Source organism: Oncorhynchus mykiss, chromosome 31 (genome assembly GCF_013265735.2).
Source record: "Oncorhynchus mykiss isolate Arlee chromosome 31, USDA_OmykA_1.1, whole genome shotgun sequence".
Classification (NCBI taxonomy): domain Eukaryota; kingdom Metazoa; phylum Chordata; class Actinopteri; order Salmoniformes; family Salmonidae; genus Oncorhynchus; species Oncorhynchus mykiss.
Window position 1 is genome coordinate 27,868,893 of NC_050571.1, and position 24,142 is coordinate 27,893,034.

Below are 24,142 nucleotides of genomic sequence, written 5' to 3' on the forward strand. Positions count from 1 at the left end.
TTAATTTACACAGACTTTAATAGCTTTATTTACAGATGAATTCTTTTGACAGGTTGTTGTTTTTTAAACCTCTGTTGGCGTTGTTCAGTGGATGCGATATCTTTCAAACCACTTTATTATTTTTTAACTCCCAGTCTTAAATTTGCTTGAGTAGCGTTATCGGTAAACAGTGCGCTGAGCGTTTCTGTTTTTTGTTTTCTTTCTCTTTTTAAAAACGGGAATCTAATCGTCTTCCTGTAGGAGGCCAGAACCAGATAAAAAAAGGGGGAAGAAGAAAGAGTGATGATGATAGTCATGACAGGGTTGAGAGGGGTGGGGCTCCCTGCTGATGGGATGGAGAGTTTAGGATGGTAAGACTAAGCCAGTTGACACATCATGTGGATACTGCAAGTGCTAGGAAACATCAGTGATGTGGTAAGTGCCAAAATGGTGGAGATTTCTCTGTTCAAACAATCTTACAACACTTCCTTACTTTCTTCAAGGTCATAACTGATGTAAAAGGATTGTATACGTCATAGGACGCCGGTGGAGAATGTTGAGACAAAGCCAGCGACTGAAGGAGTTGGGATGGTAATGGACATGAATAGCATGAGTAGAGAGGCACATGGCCTAAGGGAAGGAGTCATTTGATTGAGGTATGTGAAATGATGGCAGGGAACAGTGCCAACATGAAGATGGCAGGGAAGATGGAGGAGAGTGGTACAGAGATGTTGACAATGGGAGAAATGCCAGGAGGTTGAAAGGGGGTATCCAACAGGTAGATAAGAGGGGTGAGGGGTCAGAGGGACAGCAGAGAAAAGGGCTTCAGATGGAGGGAGACTGAAGGAGAGGGGTCAGATGGGGGCATTGAGACTCAGTTACTGAGCAGTAGCTCTGTTGCTGTCTCCACATCCCAGGATTTCGACGACAACGCCACTATTACTGCATTCTGTGAAGACGGGACAAACAGGAGTGTAAGAAGTTTAGAACACTGTCAGAACTGTGCTACAGTATTCAAAACACAAAACTGAGATCCATTGGTGAACCATATTAAAATGGGATCAAAGAACATCACCTATCAACAGTGGTCTTGTAATACCATAATAAAGCATTAATGACTTATGAAGGTATGAGACAGTAATAAGGGGTTGATCACTCACTTTGTCAAAGCCCATGGCACAGAGTTTGTCTATTTTGCGTGTGTACTCTGGGCTGGAGGAGGGGGCGCCAGCATACACATGAGACCAGAGTCTGGCCGTCTGTTTGAACATCTCTGGGTTCTGCTTATACTGGGGGGGGGGGGGGGGGGGGGGGGGGCAAAAAAGAGAAAGAAATAAAGAACACATCACAATACCGAGCAGGCAGCAGCATAGAAACCTCACTAGGTGACAATTTAGTAAATCACATTTACTCAACGAACAAATGGCAAAATCTACAAACAAATTAGAGGTTTACTTATTATGCATACTCTCTCTCTCTCACACACAGACACCCAGTGTTCCTCTCACCTGATTGGCCACCACAGCGTCCTGTGGGTCATCTGGCTCTGCAGCTGCCAGTAAGGCCTGTAGTGACAACAGCACTGTCCTCAGCGTCATAGCTGCCGCCCTGTCAGACACACAGAGGAGATGGTATTAGAGTACTAAGAACTGGGATCATCCGTAACTAAGACATGACAATGAATTGTTGTTATTTTTTTTAAAGAGTATTGGAACAGAGTGACTTACCACTGGTCTTTGAGGATGTCCAGACATATAGCACCTGTGACTGAGCTGATGTTGGGATGCCAGATCTTTGTGATAAATCGCACCTGGGAAGCACATAAACAAGCAAGTGAATTAGCAAAGGACTTCACCCTGGCACAGGTCAATGTTGACAAAATTCACAACTGAACAATAAACATTAGAATGTTATTTTGTATACATACCTTTGGTGGATTGAAGGGATATGTTTCTGGAATTTTAATTTCTAGTTGATATCTGCCACCTGAAAAATACAGAAAGCAAATAGTTATGACAGCAAGAACTCCAACATATGCACAAGTACTGACTAAAATATGGGATCAAGCGACTGCTCAAATCTTCTGTAACCTTTTGCATGACACAAGCCTAGCTCCCTTGATGGAAAAAATGCTTTGAATCCTATTGTGGCGCAGTAGACAGACTAGAGTTTGACTCAGGTAAGCTAAGTAAGTCTGCCTCAGCCCTCAACTAAACACAGGTAGGTGTGTCCCAGGTAAACCTGTTAGGTGTGTCCACAGTCCCAAGTCAGTAAACCCCAGCCTCTCACCTTCATACGGCGTGTCAGGTGGCCCTGCAATCTCCCCCTTCAGCTCTGTGAAGTTCTCATCCACTAGGTCCACCTTTATCTGGTTTCTACTCGTCTGTCAGAGAAGGAGAGAAGCAGAGGTCATCAGTTGGTTCTGTCACAGAGCATGTGCTGGGGTGTAAGGAAAGGAGGGGTAGCCATAAGACCAATACATCTATACCCAACTTCCTCTCAACAGACATACTCACAGAACGATCGGTGACAGCTAATACGTTCACATGACCTCTCTCCTTCCACTTGAATATGATATAATTTGATAAGAAGCAACAGTATGAGAACTTTGTCAGGTCCAAGTTGTGCTACAGATTCTTACGGGATATGCTAAACTAGTTGGCTAACGTTAACTCCATTCACAATTAAAATACTACCATGACATGACACTTATGTTGCTCAATACCTTTAACTTTCAATGCATGGCATGAAGCATGTCATAATCACCTGCAACAGGACAAGAAGGTAGAAAATGTCACGCTAGCTTTCGAACCCAAATCTGCCAATGCGGCAGAAGTTGACACCCTGGTAGTAAAAACACAGCGTTAACTGTGGGTGGCAAATATCATACTTCTTAGTTGACTAGTTAGCTACCACCCATCGTCTGACGTTAGAAAGGTTAATTAAGCCTCATTTTAAACCAGCGTGACTTTTTTCAATGCTTAGCTAGCTACCTTCGCTGGAAGCGCTAACGTTAGCGTCAAGGCAGGGAATTTCCTGTAGGCTAGTTAAGTTAGCAGCATAACGTTCACCAACGTTGCGAACAATCCAGTCACGCGTTCCTTCCTTGGCCTCCGTTTGCAAACAGGGTAGTTAGCGCCTTGTCCTTCACCTTTGTTAACATCTGGCTAAGTAACCTCAGTAGCTAGCTAGCATATAATAAAACACTCATTTTCAACAACAGGCAATCGTGTTAGACACCCAACTCAGCTAGCGTTAGCTTGCTAGCTAGCTAGATATTTAGCGTATCGTTCACGGTCGATTGAAAAAAATAAGCCCACCTCCTCGCTTTTGAGAACCTCTTTAAATTCCCGTTTTATCCTTTGAACCGCGATGTTGGCCATGATTTCGCCGTGTTTCTGTCGGAAGGGAACACGATCCTCTCGCTCAGTCAGGCCTCGCTTGGCTTCAGCCCTACTAGTAGCTAGCTAACCCAGCTAATTCGCAGTCCCCCTCGCACTTTCGTTCTTTCTGCCTGTCACTTTTGGATCCAAGCAACAATAACAGTTGCAAGGGTACAGCTAGTTACCACTAAATGCTAAGTTCTGCGCAAACGTGACTGAGCCACGATGTCATAAAATATACCGCTAGCTAGTTACTAAAGAGCCGAGGGACATGTGTATTTTCTGGAAGAATTGTCACAATGTACGCAGTTGACAGTTTGTGATGCTGGAAACATTTTAACACCAACTGCATGCAAGCTGAAAAGCGGATCATGTGATTTCGACAGCATTGCTTTGCTGTACGCTACTTGTCATTAGTTCCCTCCTTGTCATTACATTCCAGAGACGCTTGTCTGCAATAACTGGTACACCTATTTATTGTGAGTGGACAATGAAAAACAGGCCTATAATTGCTTATATATGCTTGATTATATTGTCCAAAGTATAATTGAATATATAAATAATTACACTGTACATGTAACATTATATGTATTGTTACCTATCTGGACCTCAATGATGCAACAATGGGGCAACATTCAGAATCTTCTTATAGAAAAATATGTATCTGGGACAACTCTCAATTCAGCAGTATATACGTATATATGGTTCACTGCTTCATACGTCCTTACTGGATCTAGAATGCTGATGAGGAAGCGATAAGTATAGGATGAGAACAACGTCCAAAATTATTCTATCAATCTATCAGAACAAACAAATCCTTTGCTCATTTGTATTAGTGGTCTTTGACTGTCACAAACTAGAAAAACTGCTTCATGTGGAGATGCCATATCGCTACAAATGACAGCTCAAGATGACTTAACTATCTACGTATGTCAGTCCATTTACATACTAAAATCAGAATCAGACTATGTGGTAGACTATGGTATTAATTCATCCTGTACTCTGTCTCTGACTATGTTCTACCTTTCTCAGCCTGTGTATCATGGTCAGCTCTTTCTCTCTGTATTCTCGCCAAGGGCCTTGAACTAGCGTTGGGACATAAGACTAGGGGGCAGCAGTGTCTCAAAGAATCAGTGCGCGCATAGCAACATTTCTGGCACAATCAAAGCTTCTACAACAGATAACATCAATTTGAAAAAGGGAAAGCTGCAACATACAGTTGTATTTTATTGAATTTCATTTATAGCAAATTATTATGGTTTAATTTACAGAATAGCATATTATGTATTTACAATTACATTACACATCATCTTTACCCCCTCAATAAAATCGCGCAATAAATTAGTCGAACTAAACAAGTGTTTGAGTTGGCCATCCATAGATAACATGGCTCTGGAGCCAAGAGAGAAAAATAATTATGCTATCAGTCCAGACGCCCTGTGAACTCCCTATTAATACAAGTAGACATGAGATCAGGACACCGAGTGATACACACCAACAAGTCATACAGGGCAGTCTATTGTTGGCCTACACAATACATGATCAGTCTAGGCCCCTTACTTTTTTCAATCTTTACTAATGACATGCCACTGGCTTTGAGTAAAGCCAGAGTGTCTATGTATGCGGATGACACAACACTATACATGTCAGCTACTACAGCAACCAAAATGACTGCTTAACAAAGAGCTGCAGTTAGTTTCAGAATGGGTGGCAAGGAATAAGTTAGTCCTAAATATTTCTAAAACTAAAATCATTGAATTTGGGACAAATCAGGTGACCAAACTGCTTGGAGTAACCCTGGATTGTAAACTGTCATGGTCAAAATATATTGATACAACAGTGGCTAAGATGGGGAGGAAAAAAAGTCCATAATAAAGCGCTGCTCTACCTTCTTAACAGCACTATCAACAAGGCAGGTCCTACAGGCCCTAGTTTCTACCTTCTTAACAACACTATCAACAAGGCAGGTCCTACAGGCCCTAGTTTCTACCTTCTTAACAGCACTATCAACAAGGCAGGTCCTACAGGCCCTAGTTTCTACCTTCTTAACAACACTATCACCAAGGCAGGTCCTACAGGCCCTAGTTTCTACCTTCTTAACAACACTATCAACAAGGCAGGTCCTACAGGCCCTAGTTTCTACCTTCTTAACAACACTATCAACAAGGCAGGTCCTACAGGCCCTAGTTTCTACCTTCTTAACAACACTATCAACAAGGCAGGTCCTACAGGCCCTAGTTTCTACCTTCTTAACAGCACTATCAACAAGGCAGGTCCTACAGGCCCTAGTTTCTACCTTCTTAACAACACTATCAACAAGGCAGGTCCTACAGGCCCTAGTTTCTACCTTCTTAACAGCACTATCACCAAGGCAGGTCCTACAGGCCCTAGTTTCTACCTTCTTAACAACACTATCAACAAGGCAGGTCCTACAGGCCCTAGTTTCTACCTTCTTAACAGCACTATCAACAAGGCAGGTCCTACAGGCCCTAGTTTCTACCTTCTTAACAACACTATCACCAAGGCAGGTCCTACAGGCCCTAGTTTCTACCTTCTTAACAACACTATCAACAAGGCAGGTCCTACAGGCCCTAGTTTCTACCTTCTTAACAGCACTATCAACAAGGCAGGTCCTATAGGCCCTAGTTTCTACCTTCTTAACAACACTATCAACAAGGCAGGTCCTACAGGCCCTAGTTTCTACCTTCTTAACCACACTATCAACAAGGCAGGTCCTACGGGCCCTAGTTTCTACCTTCTTAACAACACTATCAACAAGGCAGGTCCTTCAGGCCCTAGTTTCTACCTTCTTAACAGCACTATCAACAAGGCAGGTCCTACAGGCCCTAGTTTCTACCTTCTTAACAACACTATCACCAAGGCAGGTCCTACAGGCCCTAGTTTCTACCTTCTTAACAACACTATCAACAAGGCAGGTCCTACAGGCCCTAGTTTCTACCTTCTTAACAACACTATCAACAAGGCAGGTCCTACAGGCCCTAGTTTCTATCTTCTTAACAGCACTATCAACAAGGCAGGTCCTACAGGCCCTAGTTTCTACCTTCTTAACAACACTATCACCAAGGCAGGTCCTACAAGCCCTAGTTTCTACCTTCTTAACAACACTATCACCAAGGCAGGTCCTACAGGCCCTAGTTTCTACCTTCTTAACAACACTATCACCAAGGCAGGTCCTACAGGCCCTAGTTTCTACCTTCTTAACAACACTATCACCAAGGCAGGTCCTACAGGCCCTAGTTTCTACCTTCTTAACAACACTATCAACAAGGCAGGTCCTACAGGCCCTAGTTTCTACCTTCTTAACAACACTATCAACAAGGCAGGTCCTACAGGCCCTAGTTTCTACCTTCTTAACAGCACCATCACCAAGGCAGGTCCTACAGGCCCTAGTTTCTACCTTCTTAACAACACTATCACCAAGGCAGGTCCTACAGGCCCTAGTTTCTACCTTCTTAACAACACTATCACCAAGGCAGGTCCTACAGGCCCTAGTTTCTACCTTCTTAACAACACTATCAACAAGGCAGGTCCTACAGGCCCTAGTTTCTACCTTCTTAACAACACTATCACCAAGGCAGGTCCTACAGGCCCTAGTTTCTACCTTCTTAACAACACTATCACCAAGGCAGGTCCTACAGGCCCTAGTTTCTACCTTCTTAACAACACTATCAACAAGGCAGGTCCTACAGGCCCTAGTTTCTACCTTCTTAACAACACTATCACCAAGGCAGGTCCTACAGGCCCTAGTTTCTACCTTCTTAACAACACTATCAACAAGGCAGGTCCTACAGGCCCTAGTTTCTACCTTCTTAACAACACTATCACCAAGGCAGGTCCTACAGGCCCTAGTTTCTACCTTCTTAACAACACTATCAACAAGGCAGGTCCTACAGGCCCTAGTTTCTACCTTCTTAACAACACTATCACCAAGGCAGGTCCTACAGGCCCTAGTTTCTACCTTCTTAACAACACTATCAACAAGGCAGGTCCTACAAGCCCTAGTTTCTACCTTCTTAACAGCACTATCAACAAGGCAGGTCCTACAGGCCCTAGTTTCTACCTTCTTAACAACACTATCAACAAGGCAGGTCCTACGGGCCCTAGTTTCTACCTTCTTAACAGCACTATCAACAAGGCAGGTCCTACAGGCCCTAGTTTCTACCTTCTTAACAGCACTATCAACAAGGCAGGTCCTACAGGTCCTAGTTTCTACCTTCTTAACAACACTATCAACAAGGCAGGTCCTACAGGCCCTAGTTTCTACCTTCTTAACAGCACTATCAACAAGGCAGGTCCTACAGGCCCTAGTTTCTACCTTCTTAACAACACTATCAACAAGGCAGGTCCTACAGGCCCTAGTTTCTACCTTCTTAACAACACTATCAACAAGGCAGGTCCTACAGGCCCTAGTTTCTACCTTCTTAACAGCACTATCAACAAGGCAGGTCCTACAGGCCCTAGTTTCTACCTTCTTAACAACACTATCAACAAGGAAGGTCCTACAGGCCCTAGTTTCTACCTTCTTAACAACACTATCAACAAGGCAGGTCCTACAGGCCCTAGTTTCTACCTTCTTAACAACACTATCAACAAGGCAGGTCCTACAGGCCCTAGTTTCTACCTTCTTAACAACACTATCAACAAGGCAGGTCCTACAGGCCCTAGTTTCTACCTTCTTAACAGCACTATCAACAAGGCAGGTCCTACAGGCCCTAGTTTCTACCTTCTTAACAGCACTATCAACAAGGCAGGTCCTACAGGCCCTAGTTTCTACCTTCTTAACAGCACTATCAACAAGGCAGGTCCTACAGGCCCTAGTTTCTACCTTCTTAACAACACTATCAACAAGGCAGGTCCTACAGGCCCTAGTTTCTACCTTCTTAACAACACTATCACCAAGGCAGGTCCTACAGGCCCTAGTTTCTACCTTCTTAACAACACTATCAACAAGGCAGGTCCTACAGGCCCTAGTTTCTACCTTCTTAACAACACTATCACCAAGGCAGGTCCTACAGGCCCTAGTTTCTACCTTCTTAACAACACTATCAACAAGGCAGGTCCTACAGGCCCTAGTTTCTACCTTCTTAACAACACTATCACCAAGGCAGGTCCTACAGGCCCTAGTTTCTACCTTCTTAACAACACTATCAACAAGGCAGGTCCTACAAGCCCTAGTTTCTACCTTCTTAACAGCACTATCAACAAGGCAGGTCCTACAGGCCCTAGTTTCTACCTTCTTAACAACACTATCAACAAGGCAGGTCCTACGGGCCCTAGTTTCTACCTTCTTAACAGCACTATCAACAAGGCAGGTCCTACAGGCCCTAGTTTCTACCTTCTTAACAGCACTATCAACAAGGCAGGTCCTACAGGTCCTAGTTTCTACCTTCTTAACAACACTATCAACAAGGCAGGTCCTACAGGCCCTAGTTTCTACCTTCTTAACAGCACTATCAACAAGGCAGGTCCTACAGGCCCTAGTTTCTACCTTCTTAACAACACTATCAACAAGGCAGGTCCTACAGGCCCTAGTTTCTACCTTCTTAACAACACTATCAACAAGGCAGGTCCTACAGGCCCTAGTTTCTACCTTCTTAACAGCACTATCAACAAGGCAGGTCCTACAGGCCCTAGTTTCTACCTTCTTAACAACACTATCAACAAGGAAGGTCCTACAGGCCCTAGTTTCTACCTTCTTAACAACACTATCAACAAGGCAGGTCCTACAGGCCCTAGTTTCTACCTTCTTAACAACACTATCAACAAGGCAGGTCCTACAGGCCCTAGTTTCTACCTTCTTAACAACACTATCAACAAGGCAGGTCCTACAGGCCCTAGTTTCTACCTTCTTAACAGCACTATCAACAAGGCAGGTCCTACAGGCCCTAGTTTCTACCTTCTTAACAGCACTATCAACAAGGCAGGTCCTACAGGCCCTAGTTTCTACCTTCTTAACAGCACTATCAACAAGGCAGGTCCTACAGGCCCTAGTTTCTACCTTCTTAACAGCACTATCAACAAGGCAGGTCCTACAGGCCCTAGTTTCTACCTTCTTAACAACACTATCAACAAGGCAGGTCCTACAGGCCCTAGTTTCTACCTTCTTAACAACACTATCAACAAGGCAGGTCCTACAGGCCCTAGTTTCTACCTTCTTAACAACACTATCAACAAGGCAGGTCCTACAGGCCCTAGTTTCTACCTTCTTAACAACACTATCAACAAGGCAGGTCCTACAGGCCCTAGTTTCTACCTTCTTAACAACACTATCAACAAGGCAGGTCCTACAGGCCCTAGTTTCTACCTTCTTAACAACACTATCACCAAGGCAGGTCCTACAGGCCCTAGTTTCTACCTTCTTAACAACACTATCAACAAGGCAGGTCCTACAGGCCCTAGTTTCTACCTTCTTAACAACACTATCAACAAGGCAGGTCCTACAGGCCCTAGTTTCTACCTTCTTAACAACACTATCAACAAGGCAGGTCCTACAGGCCCTAGTTTCTACCTTCTTAACAACACTATCAACAAGGCAGGTCCTACAGGCCCTAGTTTCTACCTTCTTAACAACACTATCACCAAGGCAGGTCCTACAGGCCCTAGTTTCTACCTTCTTAACCACACTATCAACAAGGCAGGTCCTATAGGCCCTAGTTTCTACCTTCTTAACAGCACTATCAACAAGGCAGGTCCTACAAGCCCTAGTTTCTACCTTCTTAACAGCACTATCAACAAGGCAGGTCCTACAGGCCCTAGTTTCTACCTTCTTAACAGCACTATCAACAAGGCAGGTGCTACAGGCCCTAGTTTCTACCTTCTTAACAACACTATCACCAAGGCAGGTCCTTCAGGCCCTAGTTTCTACCTTCTTAACAATACTATCAACAAGGCAGGTCCTACAGGCCCTAGTTTCTACCTTCTTAACAACACTATCAACAAGGCAGGTCCTACAGGCCCTAGTTTTGTCGCACCTGGACTACTGTTCAGTCGTGTGGTCATGTGCCACAAAAAGGGACTTAGGAAAATTGCAATTGGCTCAGAACAGGGCAGCGCAGCTGGGCCTTGGATGTACACAGAGAGCTAATATTAATAATATGCATGTCAATCTCTCCTTGCTCAAAGTGGTCGACAGATTGACTACATCACTACTTGTATTTATGAGAGGTATTGACATGATGAATGCACCGAGTTGTCTGTTGAACTACTGCAGCACAGCTCGGACATCTATGCATACCCCACAAGACATGCCACCAGAGATCTCTTCACAGTCCCTAAGTCCAGGACAGACGATGGGAGGCGTACAGTACTACATAGAGCCATGACTACATGGAACATCAAGTAACTGATGCAAGCAGTAGAATCAGATTAAAAAATATATAAAATACCTTATGGAACAGCTGGGACTGTGAGGCAACACAAACATAGGCACAGACACATGCATACACACACGATAACATACGCACTACACACAAATGGATTTTGTACTGTAAATATGTGGTAGTGATGGAGTAGAGGCCTGAGGGCACACAGTGTGTTGTGAAATCTGTGAATGTATTGTAATGTTTTTAAAATGGTATAAACTGCCTTAATTTAGCTGGACCCCAGGAAGAGTAGCTGCTGCCTGGGCAGCATGAGGATTCATAATAAATACAAAAACAAATGTTTCTGATAGTTTATAGGCTACAAACTGTCAATTGTATTCGTTGGAGATACATTGTTTTTCAATATGTGGGATCTCTAGGGCTCAGACAGAGACTATTAGTCACTTGGTATTGGTAAAGATGACCCCTTGGCCCTCGCTGATCCCGCTGTGTTAAGCACAATCCCAGTGGGCTTGTGGATTGGAATGAAGTTTCCCCCTAGACACTGCTCTACAGTCAGTTTTGTGTTTTCCCTCTCAGTTCAAGATTTGGATTTCAGGAGGGTAAGCGGATCCTAGACCTGTCCCCAAGAACCATTACGACAGGACCAAACGCCTAGCAGCTGACCACTCGGATCCTTTCTGTCACACGCTGCAGGGCCACTCTCTCCCACAGCTGACACTTCATCCCCAGTGGGACAGGACACACCGGCACCCCCTACTCCTAGTCCTCTTCCTCCTGACGATGACGATGATGACTGCCACTAGCACAGCTAGCGTGATGAGGAGACATGCAGTGAAGAACAGCAGGGGTTTGTTCTCTGAGATGCGAGCGCAGATGGAACACACTTTCCGGCGGGTGCTGACCCTACAGGAAGATGTGACGTTGTTGCCAGGGAAACCACTGCAGTCAATGATCCCTCGGTAGGCTGCGATGAAGGTTTTGGGTTGGGACTGGTGGTGGAAAGAGGTGAAGAGGCCGAACTGACGGACGTGTCGATCCTGCAGTTTCCAGATGTAGAAGCCCTTTAGGTTGACTCCCTCTAACTGACGAGCTGGAGTGGAGAGAAGACAGGGAGAAGTGGGAGGTCAGAATCACTATTTCTACATACAGAAAAGCCACTTTAAGCAATACCAATAACAACAAGCTGTAGCATGTGTAGGGGCCATAAACCAACTGAGGCTTTATTGTGGCTACAGTACTGCACAGAATGTTTGTCTCAGTACAACGGGACAGTTCTCACTGGGATTCACTTTAGGGATCTCAAAGGTACCTCATACAGTAAAGTCTGTGAGTTTACTGTATTTTAATTGAAAATGAGAATTTGTTCTTAACTGACTTGCCTGGTTAAATAAAGGTTAAAAAACACAGGAATCTCTGAGCGGGGGTTGCATGTGACTCCAGGAAGAGGTTGCCGTGTTTTACCCAGTCTGCGTGCAGGGCCAGGGACACGTCCTCTCTGTTGGCTGAGATGCTCCCTCTCATAGAGCCTCCAGGCCTTAGTGTGGGCCAGCAGGAGGCTATGGGCTGCCAGATGCTGCTCCTCTCCACTCCATCAGTCTGTTGGGCTCATTGATGGTGATCCAATAACTCACCCAGGGCCCAGCCCTGTAGCAGAGCGTAGCTCTGGAAGGCCTCCACCGTGCTCTGGTTCAGCCAGCTTCTGGAGCCATGCACCGGGCCAGGCAAGCCCAGCAGAGGGGCTCTGTTCGTGGGGTAGTAGAGGATGACCATGGCCTCCAGGCCCTGCTTGCGGAGCTCAGTCAGGAGACAGCGATAGAATCTGTAAAAAGAGTTTGAAGTGATTTAAAATGCAATGTGTATCCATGCAGGCGTGCATTCTAGTGTATGTTTGCATGTGTATTAAACATTGAATACGCACTATACAGTGTGCGTCTACCTCAGGGCCTCTGTGTGCACATTAGACAGATCTCCATGGGGCAGGATGAGGGACCAGTTTAGAGCGAAGCGGTAGTGAGATGCCCCTGTGGACTCAAAGAGGCCCAGGTGACCTCGGATGGCCAGGTAGTCATCCTGGTGTGACCCCTTGGACAGGACGCAGTGCCCTGTCTGTCCCCTGTCAGGTTCCAGCTGTACAGATGGGGGTCCAATAATTAAGGGGAGAAGGGGTGGAAATGGACCTTTAATTAAGGAGAACAAGAATATAAATGTTTGTGTTTATTTCTTACAAGGTGTGTAATGACCTAGCTTGCGTATTGTTCTGTTCGAGATCGAGTGCTAAAAAAACAGAGCAGTTTTACTAAATAAAATCACAATCTCCTTTTCCTTTCTCCTCCCTCTCTCGTCTCTGCATCCTGTCCTCTTCTCATCCCCTCACCTGTACGGTTGAGTCGGCCACGCCCCAGTGGAAGTCACATGGGAAACACCCTTTGACCTCTCTGGTGGTCTCATCACCAGGGAAACCGTTGTCCTTTACGACCTGCCTGTAGAACTGAGCGGTGGTCTTTGGGACCACAGCAGGCTGTGTAGCCAAACACTCTGACACTGTCAAACACCATCGCTGGACACCAACAAACACAGAGAGAATTAAATGAGGAGACACAGTTACCACAGAGGTAGAAATAGCACAACAGTGCAGAGGTTAAATATATTAAAGAGGTCAGTCTGTCAAATATACTCTCTTGTTGACCTCTGTTTTCCCTAACCCTGCCCGCTCCTCTACCCACTCCTCCCTCCTCACCTTGCAGCACCTTGTTGAACCTCGTCATCGGGTAGATAGTGACTGTATCCTCCATCTCCACAGCTGCATCTGAGAACCAGCCCCCCTCCACCACCAGCACTGGAAGGCCCCCGTACTCCAGCCGCACCCAGCCCAGTACCCGCCTCAGGTCTGGGAACACCCGGCTCTGGCCCAGACACAGGTTGTTAGGCCCAAAGGACAGGGAAAGGAAGTCAGCTGTTCTCCTCACCCAGAGCTTCTCCTCAGGGGTGAACTCAGGCAGGAGCCATCTATGAGTGGATCTCACCCTCCACGAACACGGGTAAAAGTAAAGATACCTGAATAAAAGTGAAAGTCACCCAGTAAAATACTACTTGAGTAAAAGTCTAAAAGTATTTGGTTTTAAGTATACTTAAGTATCAAAATGAAATGTAATTGCTAAAATATACTTAAGTATCAAAAGTAAAAGTATAAATCATTTCAATTGCTTATATTAAGCAAACCAGTTGGCACCATTTAAAAAAAAAATGTTTACCGATAGCCAGGGGCACATTCCAACACGCAGACATAATTTAAAAATGAAGCATGTGTTTAATGAACGTGCCAGATCAGCGGTAGTAGGGATGACCAGAGTTGTCCTCTTGATAAGTGTGTGAATTGGACTATTTCCCTGTCCTGCTAAGCATTGAAAATGTAACATGTACTTTTGGGAGTCATGGAAAATGTATGGAGTAAAAAGTACATAATTTTCATTAGGAATGTGTCACGAGGAATGACGCTGTTGAGACGAAGCAGGTACGGGGAGTAAAACATTTAATTGTAACGGACAGAGATGAGACAGGAACAGTGTCAGAAACAATACAATGCAGCAGCGGGGAACAGAGCAGGGAACTGACAAATATAGGGGAGGAAATAAACAGGAGAAAAGTGAGTCCAGGTGAGTCCAATAACGCAGATGCGAGTGACGAGGGAAGGCAGGTGTGCATGATGGATGGTAGGAGTGCGTGATGCAGGGTCATCTGGCGCCCTCAAGTGCCAGGGAAGGGAAGAGCGGAAGCAGACGTGACAGAATGACAGAATGTAATGAGGTCAAAGTAAAAGTTGTCAAAAATATAAATAGTAAAGTACAGACACCACAAAGAAATACTTAAGTAGTACTTTAAAGTATTTTTTACTTTACTTTACTTTACTGTACTTTACAACACTGACCTTGACCCTGACTGACACCCTGAAGATGTTGTGGAATACGATGAATAAGGTCCTCTGTCTCTCCAGGCGTGTGAACTCCCATCCCGTACCCCTGGACAGCCACCAAGGTATGGGTTGTGCATGGTGATCCAGTACCTCCATATATACCCCAGTGCCTCAACATAATCCTACCAGTGGGTGTAACTGTCACTGCCTGTGTCTGTGACACCTCAGTGGGGGACCTGAGTCGGTGAAGTGGTACCAGATTGAGGGGCCTGTGCCGGTCTGAGGCCCCCTCGGGTATGAAAGGCAGAGGTCCCAGTGCCCTAGAGGATCCCTGGAGGGAAAGTCCCATTGAGAAAGGACCGGCTCTGGTTGTAAGGCTCTGGGGTGGAGGGCTGCTGCCACTGCCTCCTGCCCTCACCCAGGGAACAGAAAGCCCCGTCCCAGACGATCGCTTCCAGGAGGAGGGAGAGATGGTATGTTACCATACTGCAGCCAGAGTAAGAAGAATGATCCTCTCCAGAGATTTCAAAAATCCTTTAAGAAAAGCTGGTCTCATTCTGAGGGACTGTTCCTGTGTGAGTATGAGGGGTCTGGATGTGATGAATGTGAGGGATCCATGATGGAAGAATAGAAGATGAAGGGATTGAAGTGAATGAGTATAGGAGACTGAGACGTCAACATGTGGAGCCTAGGAGAGGAGAGGTACACTTTTCATCTGCCCGACGAACCTGGTTGGACTTACCTCTCTCTCTCTCTACCTCCCTCTCTCTCCCTCCTTTACTCTGTCATCCTCCCTCTCTCTCTCCTTTACTCAGTCCACCTCCCTCTCTCTCTCCTTTACTCTCTCCCCCTCCCTCTCTCTCTCTCATTTACTCTGTCCTCCTCCCTCTCTCTCTCTCCTTTACTCTGTCCTCCTCCTCTCTCTCTCTCTCTCTCTCTCTCTCTCTCCTTTACTCTGTCCTCCTCCCTCTCTCTCTCCTTTACTCTGTCCTCCTCTCTCTCTCTCTCTCTCTCTCCTTTACTCTGTCCTCCTCCCTCTCTCTCTCCTTTACTCTGTCCTCCTCCCTCTCTCTTCTTTACTCCTCTCTCTCTCTCTACTTTACTCTGTCCTTATCTCTCTCTCTCTCTCTCCTTTACTCGGTACTCCTCTCTCTCTCACTCATTTACTCTGTCCTCCTCTCTCTCTCTCTCCTTTACTCTGTACTCCTCTCTCTCTCTCTCCTTTACTCTGTCCTCCTCTCTCTCTCTCCTTTACTCTGTCCTCCTCTCCCTCTCTCCTTTACTCTGTCCTTCTCTCCCTCTCCCTCCTCTCCCTCCCTCTCTGTCCTCCTCTCTCTCTCTTCTTTACTCCTCCCTCTCTCTCTCCTTTACTCTGTCCTCCTCCCTCTCTCTCTCCTTTACTCTGTCCTCCTCCCTCTCTCTCTCCTTTACTCTGTCCTCCTCTCTCTCTCTCTCCTTTACTCTGTCCTCCTCCCTCTCTCTCTCCTTTACTCTGTCCTCCTCCCTCTCTCTCTCCTTTACTCTGTCCTCCTCTCTCTCCTTTACTCTGTCCTCCTCCCTCTCTCTCTCCTTTACTCTGTCCTCCCCTCTCTCTCTCTCTCTCTCTCTCTCTCTCTCCTTTACTCTGTCCTCCTCCCTCTCTCTCCTTTACTCTGTCCTCCCCCCTCTCTCTCTCTCTCTCTCTCTCTCTCTCTCTCTCTCTCTCTCTCTCTCTCTCTCCTTTACTCTGTCCTCCTCCCTTTCTCTCTCTCTCTCTCTCTCTCTCTCTCTCTCTCTCTCTCTCTCTCTCCTTTACTCTGTCCTCCTCCCTCTCTCTCCTTTACTCTGTCCTCCTCTCTCTCTCTCTCTCTCTCTCTCTCTCTCTCTCTCTCTCTCTCTCTCTCCTTTACTCTGTCCTCCTCCCCCTCTCTCTACTTTACTCTGTCCTCCTCTCTCTCTCTCTCTCTCTCTCCTTTACTCTGTCCTCTCTCTCTCTCTCTCTCTCCTTTACTCTGTCCTCCTCCATCTCTCTCTACTTTACTCTGTCCTCCTCTCTCTCTCTCTCCTTTACTCTTTCCTCCTCCCTCTCTCTCTCCTTTACTCTGTCCTACTCTCTCTCTTTCTCCTTTACTGTGTCCTCCTCCCTCTCTCTGACACATAATGTACATTGGGCATGCACAACCACTCTCCCCAACACTGACTCATACAGCCAGGAACACACATGCAGGCACACACACATTCTGTCAATGATTAGCTTGAACTCTGATCCTCACCTCGACTACATTTACTCTCCCTCCCTCTCTCTCTCACTCTCTCTTTCGATCTCTCTCTCCCTTTCAATCTCATCTCTATCTCACAATCACTTTCTCTTGCTAAATATTCTAGTCTCCCTCTCTCTCCTTTACTCTGTCCTCCCCTCTCTCTCTCTCTCTCTCTCTCTCTATCTCTCTCTCTCTCTCTCTCTCTCTCCTTTACTCTGTCCTCCTCCCTCTCTCTCTCTCTCTCTCTCTCTCTCTCTCTCTCTCTCTCTCCTTTACTCTGTCCTCCTCCCTCTCTCTCCTTTACTCTGTCCTCCTCTCTCTCTCTCTCTCTCTCTCTCTCGCTCTCTCTCTCTCTCTCTCTCTCTCTCTCCTTTACTCTGTCCTCCTCCCCCTCTCTCTACTTTACTCTGTCCTCCTCTCTCTCTCTCTCTCTCTCTCTCTCTCTCTCCTTTACTCTGTCCTCTCTCTCTCTCTCTCTCCTTTACTCTGTCCTCCTCCATCTTTCTCTACTTTACTCTGTCCTCCTCTCTCTCTCTCTCTCCTTTACTCTTTCCTCCTCCCTCTCTCTCTCCTTTACTCTGTCCTCCTCTCTCTCTTTCTCCTTTACTGTGTCCTCCTCCCTCTCTCTGACACATAATGTACATTGGGCATGCACAACCACTCTCCCCAACACTGACTCATAAAGCCAGGAACACACATGCAGGCACACACACATTCTGTCAATGATTAGCTTGAACTCTGATCCTCACCTCGACTACATTTACTATCCCTCCCTCTCTCTCTCACTCTCTCTTTCGATCTCTCTCTCCCTTTCAATCTCATCTCTATCTCACAATCACTTTCTCTTGCTAAATATTCTAGTCTCCCTCTCTCTCTACACTAACACGTTATTGGAACCATTACTACCTAATGGATATAAGGAACAGATTGGCATGTTCTTGCAGCTATTCAAACCCTAATGACCCGTCTGAGAAATAGCTAAAATAAGGTTGAGTTAAAGCCAGTCACCACGCCCTAATAGGGGATTTTTTCTAAAGTATTAGATTCAAATATTTAAATTAGATGATATGTCATTAAATATGTGCATATGTCCATATCTGGCAAATCCGTTTTTCAGGGGGACTGGATTAAGTCAGTCTAAATATTGTTCTTTCATTTTGTTAAGACATTCCAGGACTGGATTTACTCCGAGCAGATTGTGGATAAATACTTTTTCAAACTTTCCATCTGTAAAATACTAAGGACATTTTAGGCAAATTTTTCTAAAGTAAATGCTATCCAGAATAAAACATTTACAACATATAAACAATTCACTCTGGGGAAGTCTGGAGAATATATCTAAGGATAACCACACAACATTTGGTGAATATAAATGCTTCTGAAGTTGAGGAAAATGATTTGGCATGTGGGAAGATTGATTTTCGGGAAACGGCAGTTAAAGACAAGTTCACGGAATTTAGACAACCAAACACCAAACACCTGTTTAGACCCAATCACCATGTCTTCAAAGTTACATGTAGTCCAGTTTGTTACATTCTCTATGAAATTGGCTTTTAAATTATGCGTAATTCAATGTAATGAGTTTTGAAATTATGGATTTATGTCCATTTTAAAGTGGCTAAAATGCATGACATTTTTATGACAGTTGTGTGATTTACTAAAGAAAATATACATTTTCATCAAGACTTTGACATTTTTATGTTTGCTTTTTGAAAAGACTAATATTAATGGACCAAAATAGCAACACATCTGAAAACTGATAGGTCGATGCAGAGATGTCATTTCAGCCTGTGGTGCCTGGCAGAAAGGGTTTTGCTGTGGGGCACATCCACAAGACAAAACTCATGCTCCAATTGGATGACCAAATAAAATACAGTTTAACCATGCTGCACAGAAAAATCAGAGGAAAAATGCACAGTTCCCTCTGATTTTATGGCCAAATCAGTCCTTACTGTTATCCTAGATTTGATTAAAGACAATGACAGGTGAAAACCGACATGATGTTCCACTTGACAAATGGTGTGTCTGTGTGAGTGTTTGCCTATCTTTGATCTGATTTGAGGCAGAGCCGGATGAATCGGGGGCTTAGCGGGGCGAAGACCAAGAGTCAGCAAATAAAAACACAAATACAGATAAAGGAAATACAGTATAGATTTCATTTTTCAATCATTTGGCCAATAGATCAATATTTTACAAAAAACATAAGTGTGAATTCAATTTCATCACAAGCAAATACAGGTAACTGCCTAAATAAAATAAAAGACAGGGTGTTTGGCCACCACAAGCTGCCAGAACAGCTTCGATGCGTCTTGGCATAGATTCTACAAGATGACCTAAACCATGTCAGGATATGCATAACATATCATTTGTATCCCTCATTTACTCAAGTGTTTCCTTTATTTTGGCAGTTACCGGTTGCCTATAGTTGGGAAGGCCACAACTTGGCCAGCATCCGAGCTAAATATTCAGCTTGTTGTGTCGTACCCATAGACATATAATCCATAGAAGGGCTTTCAAACAATGTACCCTGGCAATTTGATTTACACTAGCAATGTCTGCCAGTCATGATTTGAATGGGAACTGCCATCTATGGATTATATTTATATAGGTTGGTTACATCTGTCTATTTGCCTTTTTCACATTTCAAAATACAATCGCTGGAAAAACATACCGTTTGGAAAGAAAATGCATACTGCTGAAAAGAGAAGACTAATCTGTCTGCTGAAAAGAGAAGACTAATCTGTCTGCTGAAAAGAGAAGACTAATCTGTCTGCTGAAAAGAGAAGACTAATCTGTCTGCTGAAAAGAGAAGACTAATCTGTCTGCTGAAAAGAGAAGACTAATCTGTCTGCTGAAAAGAGAAGACTAATCTGTCTGCTGAAAGAGAAGACTAATCTGTCTGCTGAAAAGAGTAGACTAATTTGTCTGCTGAAAAGAGAAGACTAATTTGTCTGCTGAAAAGAGAAGACTAATCTGTCTGCTGAAAAGAGAAGACTAATTTGTCTGCTGAAAAGAGAAGACTAATTTGTCTGCTGAAAAGAGAAGACTAATCTGTCTGCTGGAAGGAGAAGACTAATCTGTCTGCTGAAAGGAGAAGACTAATCTGTCTGCTGAAAGACAAAGACTAATCTGTCTGCTGAAAGGAGAAGACTAATCTGTCTGCTGAAAGACAAAGACTAATCTGTCTGCTAAAAGGAGAAAACTAATCTGTCTGCTGAAAAGAGAAGACCTGAAAGGGGAAGACTAATCTGTGTGCTGAAAAGAGAAGACTAATCTGTCTGCTGAAAAGAGAAGACTAATCTGCTGAACCAATAGAAGAAAACAAATCTCAACAACTCCCATTTTCTTTGTGAACAGCAATACTGTTTTTCAAAGTAGCTCATCTTGAGATATGTAAATTGTTTTTCCCATGTTTAATGATCTGAAATAAAAGATCCCAGAAATGTTCCATATGCACAAAAAGCATATTTTTCTCAAATGTTGTGCACAAATTTGTTTACATCCCTGTTAGTGAGCATTTCTCCTAGACTAAAATAATCCATCCACCTGACAGGTGTGGCATATCAAGAAGCTGATTAAACAGTATTATCATTACACAGGTGCACCTTGCGCTGGAAACAATAAAGGCCACGCTAAAATGTGCAGTTCTGTCACACAACACAATGCCACAAGTTTTGAGGGAGTGTGCAATTGACATGCTGACTGCAGAAATGTCCACCAGAGCTTTTACCAGATAATTTAATGTTAATTTCAATACCATAAGCCACTTCCAACTTAATTTTAGAAAATGTGTCAATATGTCCAACCAGCCTCACAACCGCAGACCACGTGTGACAATGCCAGCTCAGGACCTTCACATCCAGCTTCTTCACCTGCGGGATCATCTGAGACCAGCCACCCAGACAGCTGATGAAACGGAGGAATATTTCTGTCTGTAATAAAGCCCTTTTGTGAGGAAAAACACATTCTGATTGGCTGAGCCTGGCTCCCCAGTGGGTGGGCCTTAGCCCTCCCAGGCCCACCCATGGCTGCGCCCCTGCCCAGTAATTTGAAATACATAGATTAGGGCCTAATGAAGTCATTTCAATTGACTGATTTCCTTATATGAACTGTACCTCAGTAAAATCGTTGAAATTGCTGCATGTTGCGTTTACATTTTTGTTCAGTATGTATATTGCCTCCTAATATTGTACAATCTGCCTGTTGCTTTATTGTTCCTGTAGATACACGAATGCCCACATGCAGGAACGCCCTGAAGTGCGGGCTGCAGTTGCACACTATTGCCTGGACGGGTCTAAAATGATTTGCTAAGGTTATCAAACAGGAGATCAGTGATGATATATGGTGAGTAGGGGAAGTTAGGCCGAAGCAATCAGTTACCATTGACGACTTTACAACCGCTGAATGTGGGATGAAAATATATACAGTGGCAAGAAAATGGTATGTGAACCCTTTGGAATTACCTGGACTTCTGCCTAAACTGGTCATGACATTTGATCTGATCTCCATCTCGGTCACAACAATATGCAAACACAGTGTGCTTAAACTAATAACACACAAACAATTATACGTTTTCATGTCTTTATTGAACACACCGTGTAAACATTCACAGTGCAGGGGGGAAAAGTGTGTGAACCCTTGGATTTAATAACAGGTTGACCCTCCTTTAGTAGCAATAACCTCAGCCAAATGTTTTCTGTAGTTGCGGATCAGACCTGCACAACGGTCAGGAGGAATTTTGGACCATTCCTCTTAACAAAACTGATTCAGTTCAGCAATATTCTCTGGATGTCTGGTGTGAACCGCTCTCTTGAGGTCATGCCACAGCATCTCAATCGGGTTGAGGTCAGGACTGACTGGGCCACTCCAGAAGGCGTATTTTCTTCTGTTGAAGCCATTCTGTTGTTGATTTACTTCTGTGTTTTGGGTCGTTGTCCTGTTGCATCACCCAACTTCTGTTGAGCTTCAATTGGCGCACAGATAGCCTTACATTCTCCTGCAACATGTTTTGATAAACTTGGTAATTCATTTTTCTGTCAATGATAGCAAGCTGTCCAGGCCCTGAGGCAGCAAAGCAGCCCCAAACCATGATGCTCCCTCCACCATATTTTACAGTTGGTTTGAGGTTTTGATGTTGGTGTGCTGTGACTTTTTTTCTCCACACATAGTGTTGTGTGTTCCTTCCATACAATTCAACTTTAGTTTCATATGTCCACAGAATATTTTGGACAGTAGCACTGTGGAACATCCAGATGTTCTTTTGCGAACTTCAGATGTGCAGCAATGTTTTTTTTTTGGACAGCAGTGGCTTCTTCCGTAGTGTTCTCCCATGAACACCATTCTTATTTAGTGTTTTAGGTACCGTAGACTCGTCAACAGAGAAGTTAGCATGTTCCAGACATTTCTGTAAGTCCTTAGCTGACACTCTAGGATTCTTCTTAACCTCAGAGCATTCTGCACTGTGCTCTTGCAGTTATCTTTGCAGGACGGCCACTCCTAGGGAGAATAGCAACAGTGCTGAACTTTCTCCATTTATAGACAATTTGTCTTACCATGGACTGATGAACATCAAGGCTTTTAGGGATGTAACCCTTTCCAGCTTTATACAAGTCAACCATTCTTCATCTTGGGTCTTCTGAGATCTCTCTTGTTCTAGGCATATGGTTCACAATGCTTCTTCTGAATGTTTTGAGTGTAATATAGGGCAGGGCAGCTCTAACCAACATCTCCAACCTTGTGTCAATGATTGTACTCCAGGTAAGCTGACTCATGACTCCAATAAGCTTTTTGGAGAAGTCTTAGCCTAAGGATTCACATACTTTTCCCAACCTACACTGTGAATGTTTAAATGATGTATTCAATATAGACAAGAACAATACAACAATGTGTGTGTTATTAGTTTAAGCAGACTGTGTTTGTCTGTTGTTGTGACTTAGATGAAGATCAGATCTAATTTTATGACCAATTGATGCATAAATCCAGATATTTCCAAAGGGTTCACATACCTTTTCTTGCCGCTGTATATGACGGACTCCCACAGGGGCCCATATGCATGAATGCGCACTCTCTGAGGCCCATGCCTCAAAGGCGGTGTACCAGTGAACGCTGCCATGAGAACAGCACACTATAGATGGGTTGGTTGTTTAGCAACAAAAACGACGCATGCGCAACTACGGGGCAAAACAGATGTGGTTGGCCTAGATTGTTAACATGTAAACTATATTTTGTCTCCAATGTTTATTGAAAACAGAAATACATTTGCACATAAGCACTTGTCTCTCAAATACATTGTTACTGTTGTTGGTTTTCTATATTGCGAATTTCTGCAATATAAGCATTGACATGAAATCAGTCCAAACAAGACATTGTGTCAAGACCAAGATGAAACTAGGCATTTACGATTACCCACATAGACATTTCTTGTCATTGTTGGTAGCTATCTGGCCATCCAGAAACAAACTTCTCCCTTCTACCCCATTGAGCATATGCATCGTTTTCGTGAGCTGTCAGCTAACGTCTAGAAAGTCAGAGTGAAGTGGGAGTGTTTAAAAGTGCACTTAACTTGGCATGAGGCCATACATTCCTTGTCCTATCATTGCTGACACGTAATAGGTTGGTTTTATACGATGGTCCCTTACACCAACCTGTAGGGCTCGTTGGTCTAGGGGTATGATTCTCGCTTTGGGTGCGAGAGGTCCCGGGTTCAAATCCCGGACGAGCCCCATTTTTAAAACGTTTGTTTTTGTCGTTATATCCTCCATGTTCATAAAAGGTGTTCTCTTAATTTATCATTTTAATCAATAAAAATCAATAAGTTAAATCTATTTAATATCTTTATATTGAAGCCATACATTGAGTAATATATTATCATAGCCTCTAGTCGATGCCAAATCCACAGACGTGGCAAAATCTCAACTTCATTGCCTGTCAAACTCTATCTCTGCCCATCAGTGTGAATTAAATGGAAGAAATATGTGTGTAAAGGAGGAACATGTTTCCTGCACATTTGAATGGCATGGTTTCAAGTGTCTGTTTCCCTCTGCTCAACATTTACTGTAAGCCAGAGAGGAAGTGTTAAACATGAGACTGATAAGGTAATAAATAGTAGGAGTGTGAAAGCAACACAATAGCAAAGGCAGAGAAACGTGAGATAAAGCTGAAAGGAATGAGAGAGACAGACTGACTGAAAATCATTTCAACAACAAAAAACACCTCTTGAAAAGACAGTGAATAGGACAAGTGAGTCTTTCCTTTTTTCCCTCTTTCTGTGTGTGTGTGTGTGTA

The 24,142-nt window shown here is 44.2% G+C and overlaps 1 protein-coding gene, 1 non-coding gene and 1 pseudogene across 6 annotated transcripts; 1 reads left to right on the forward strand and 2 right to left on the reverse strand.

The window, feature by feature from the left end:
- Positions 1-3,756, reverse strand: LOC110504905 (ubiquitin-conjugating enzyme E2 K). Of its 5 annotated transcripts, none has more exons than XM_036970105.1 (8): positions 3,300-3,434; positions 2,746-2,823; positions 2,269-2,362; positions 1,907-1,965; positions 1,707-1,789; positions 1,488-1,587; positions 1,140-1,268; positions 1-928 (listed from the first exon to the last, which is right to left on the reverse strand). In XM_036970105.1, exons 6-8 carry the CDS (start codon positions 1,575-1,577, stop codon positions 854-856), a joined length of 294 nt encoding a protein of 97 aa, XP_036826000.1. In that variant the 5' UTR covers positions 1,578-1,587; positions 1,707-1,789; positions 1,907-1,965; positions 2,269-2,362; positions 2,746-2,823; positions 3,300-3,434; the 3' UTR covers positions 1-853. The 5 variants fall into 5 exon arrangements, with proteins under 5 accessions (XP_036826000.1, XP_036825999.1, XP_021439452.1 ...); XM_036970104.1 differs by lacking the exon at positions 3,300-3,434 and adding an exon at positions 2,973-3,273; XM_021583777.2 differs by lacking the exon at positions 2,746-2,823 and having other exon boundaries at positions 3,300-3,756.
- An 8,320-nt stretch (positions 3,757-12,076) lies between these two features.
- Positions 12,077-22,970, reverse strand: LOC110504906 (annotated as a pseudogene).
- Positions 22,971-23,508: 538 nt separating this feature from the next.
- trnap-ugg lies at positions 23,509-23,580 on the forward strand. The gene has a single exon. It is a non-coding gene; the product is annotated as a tRNA-Pro (tRNA).
- Positions 23,581-24,142: the final 562 nt, after the last annotated feature.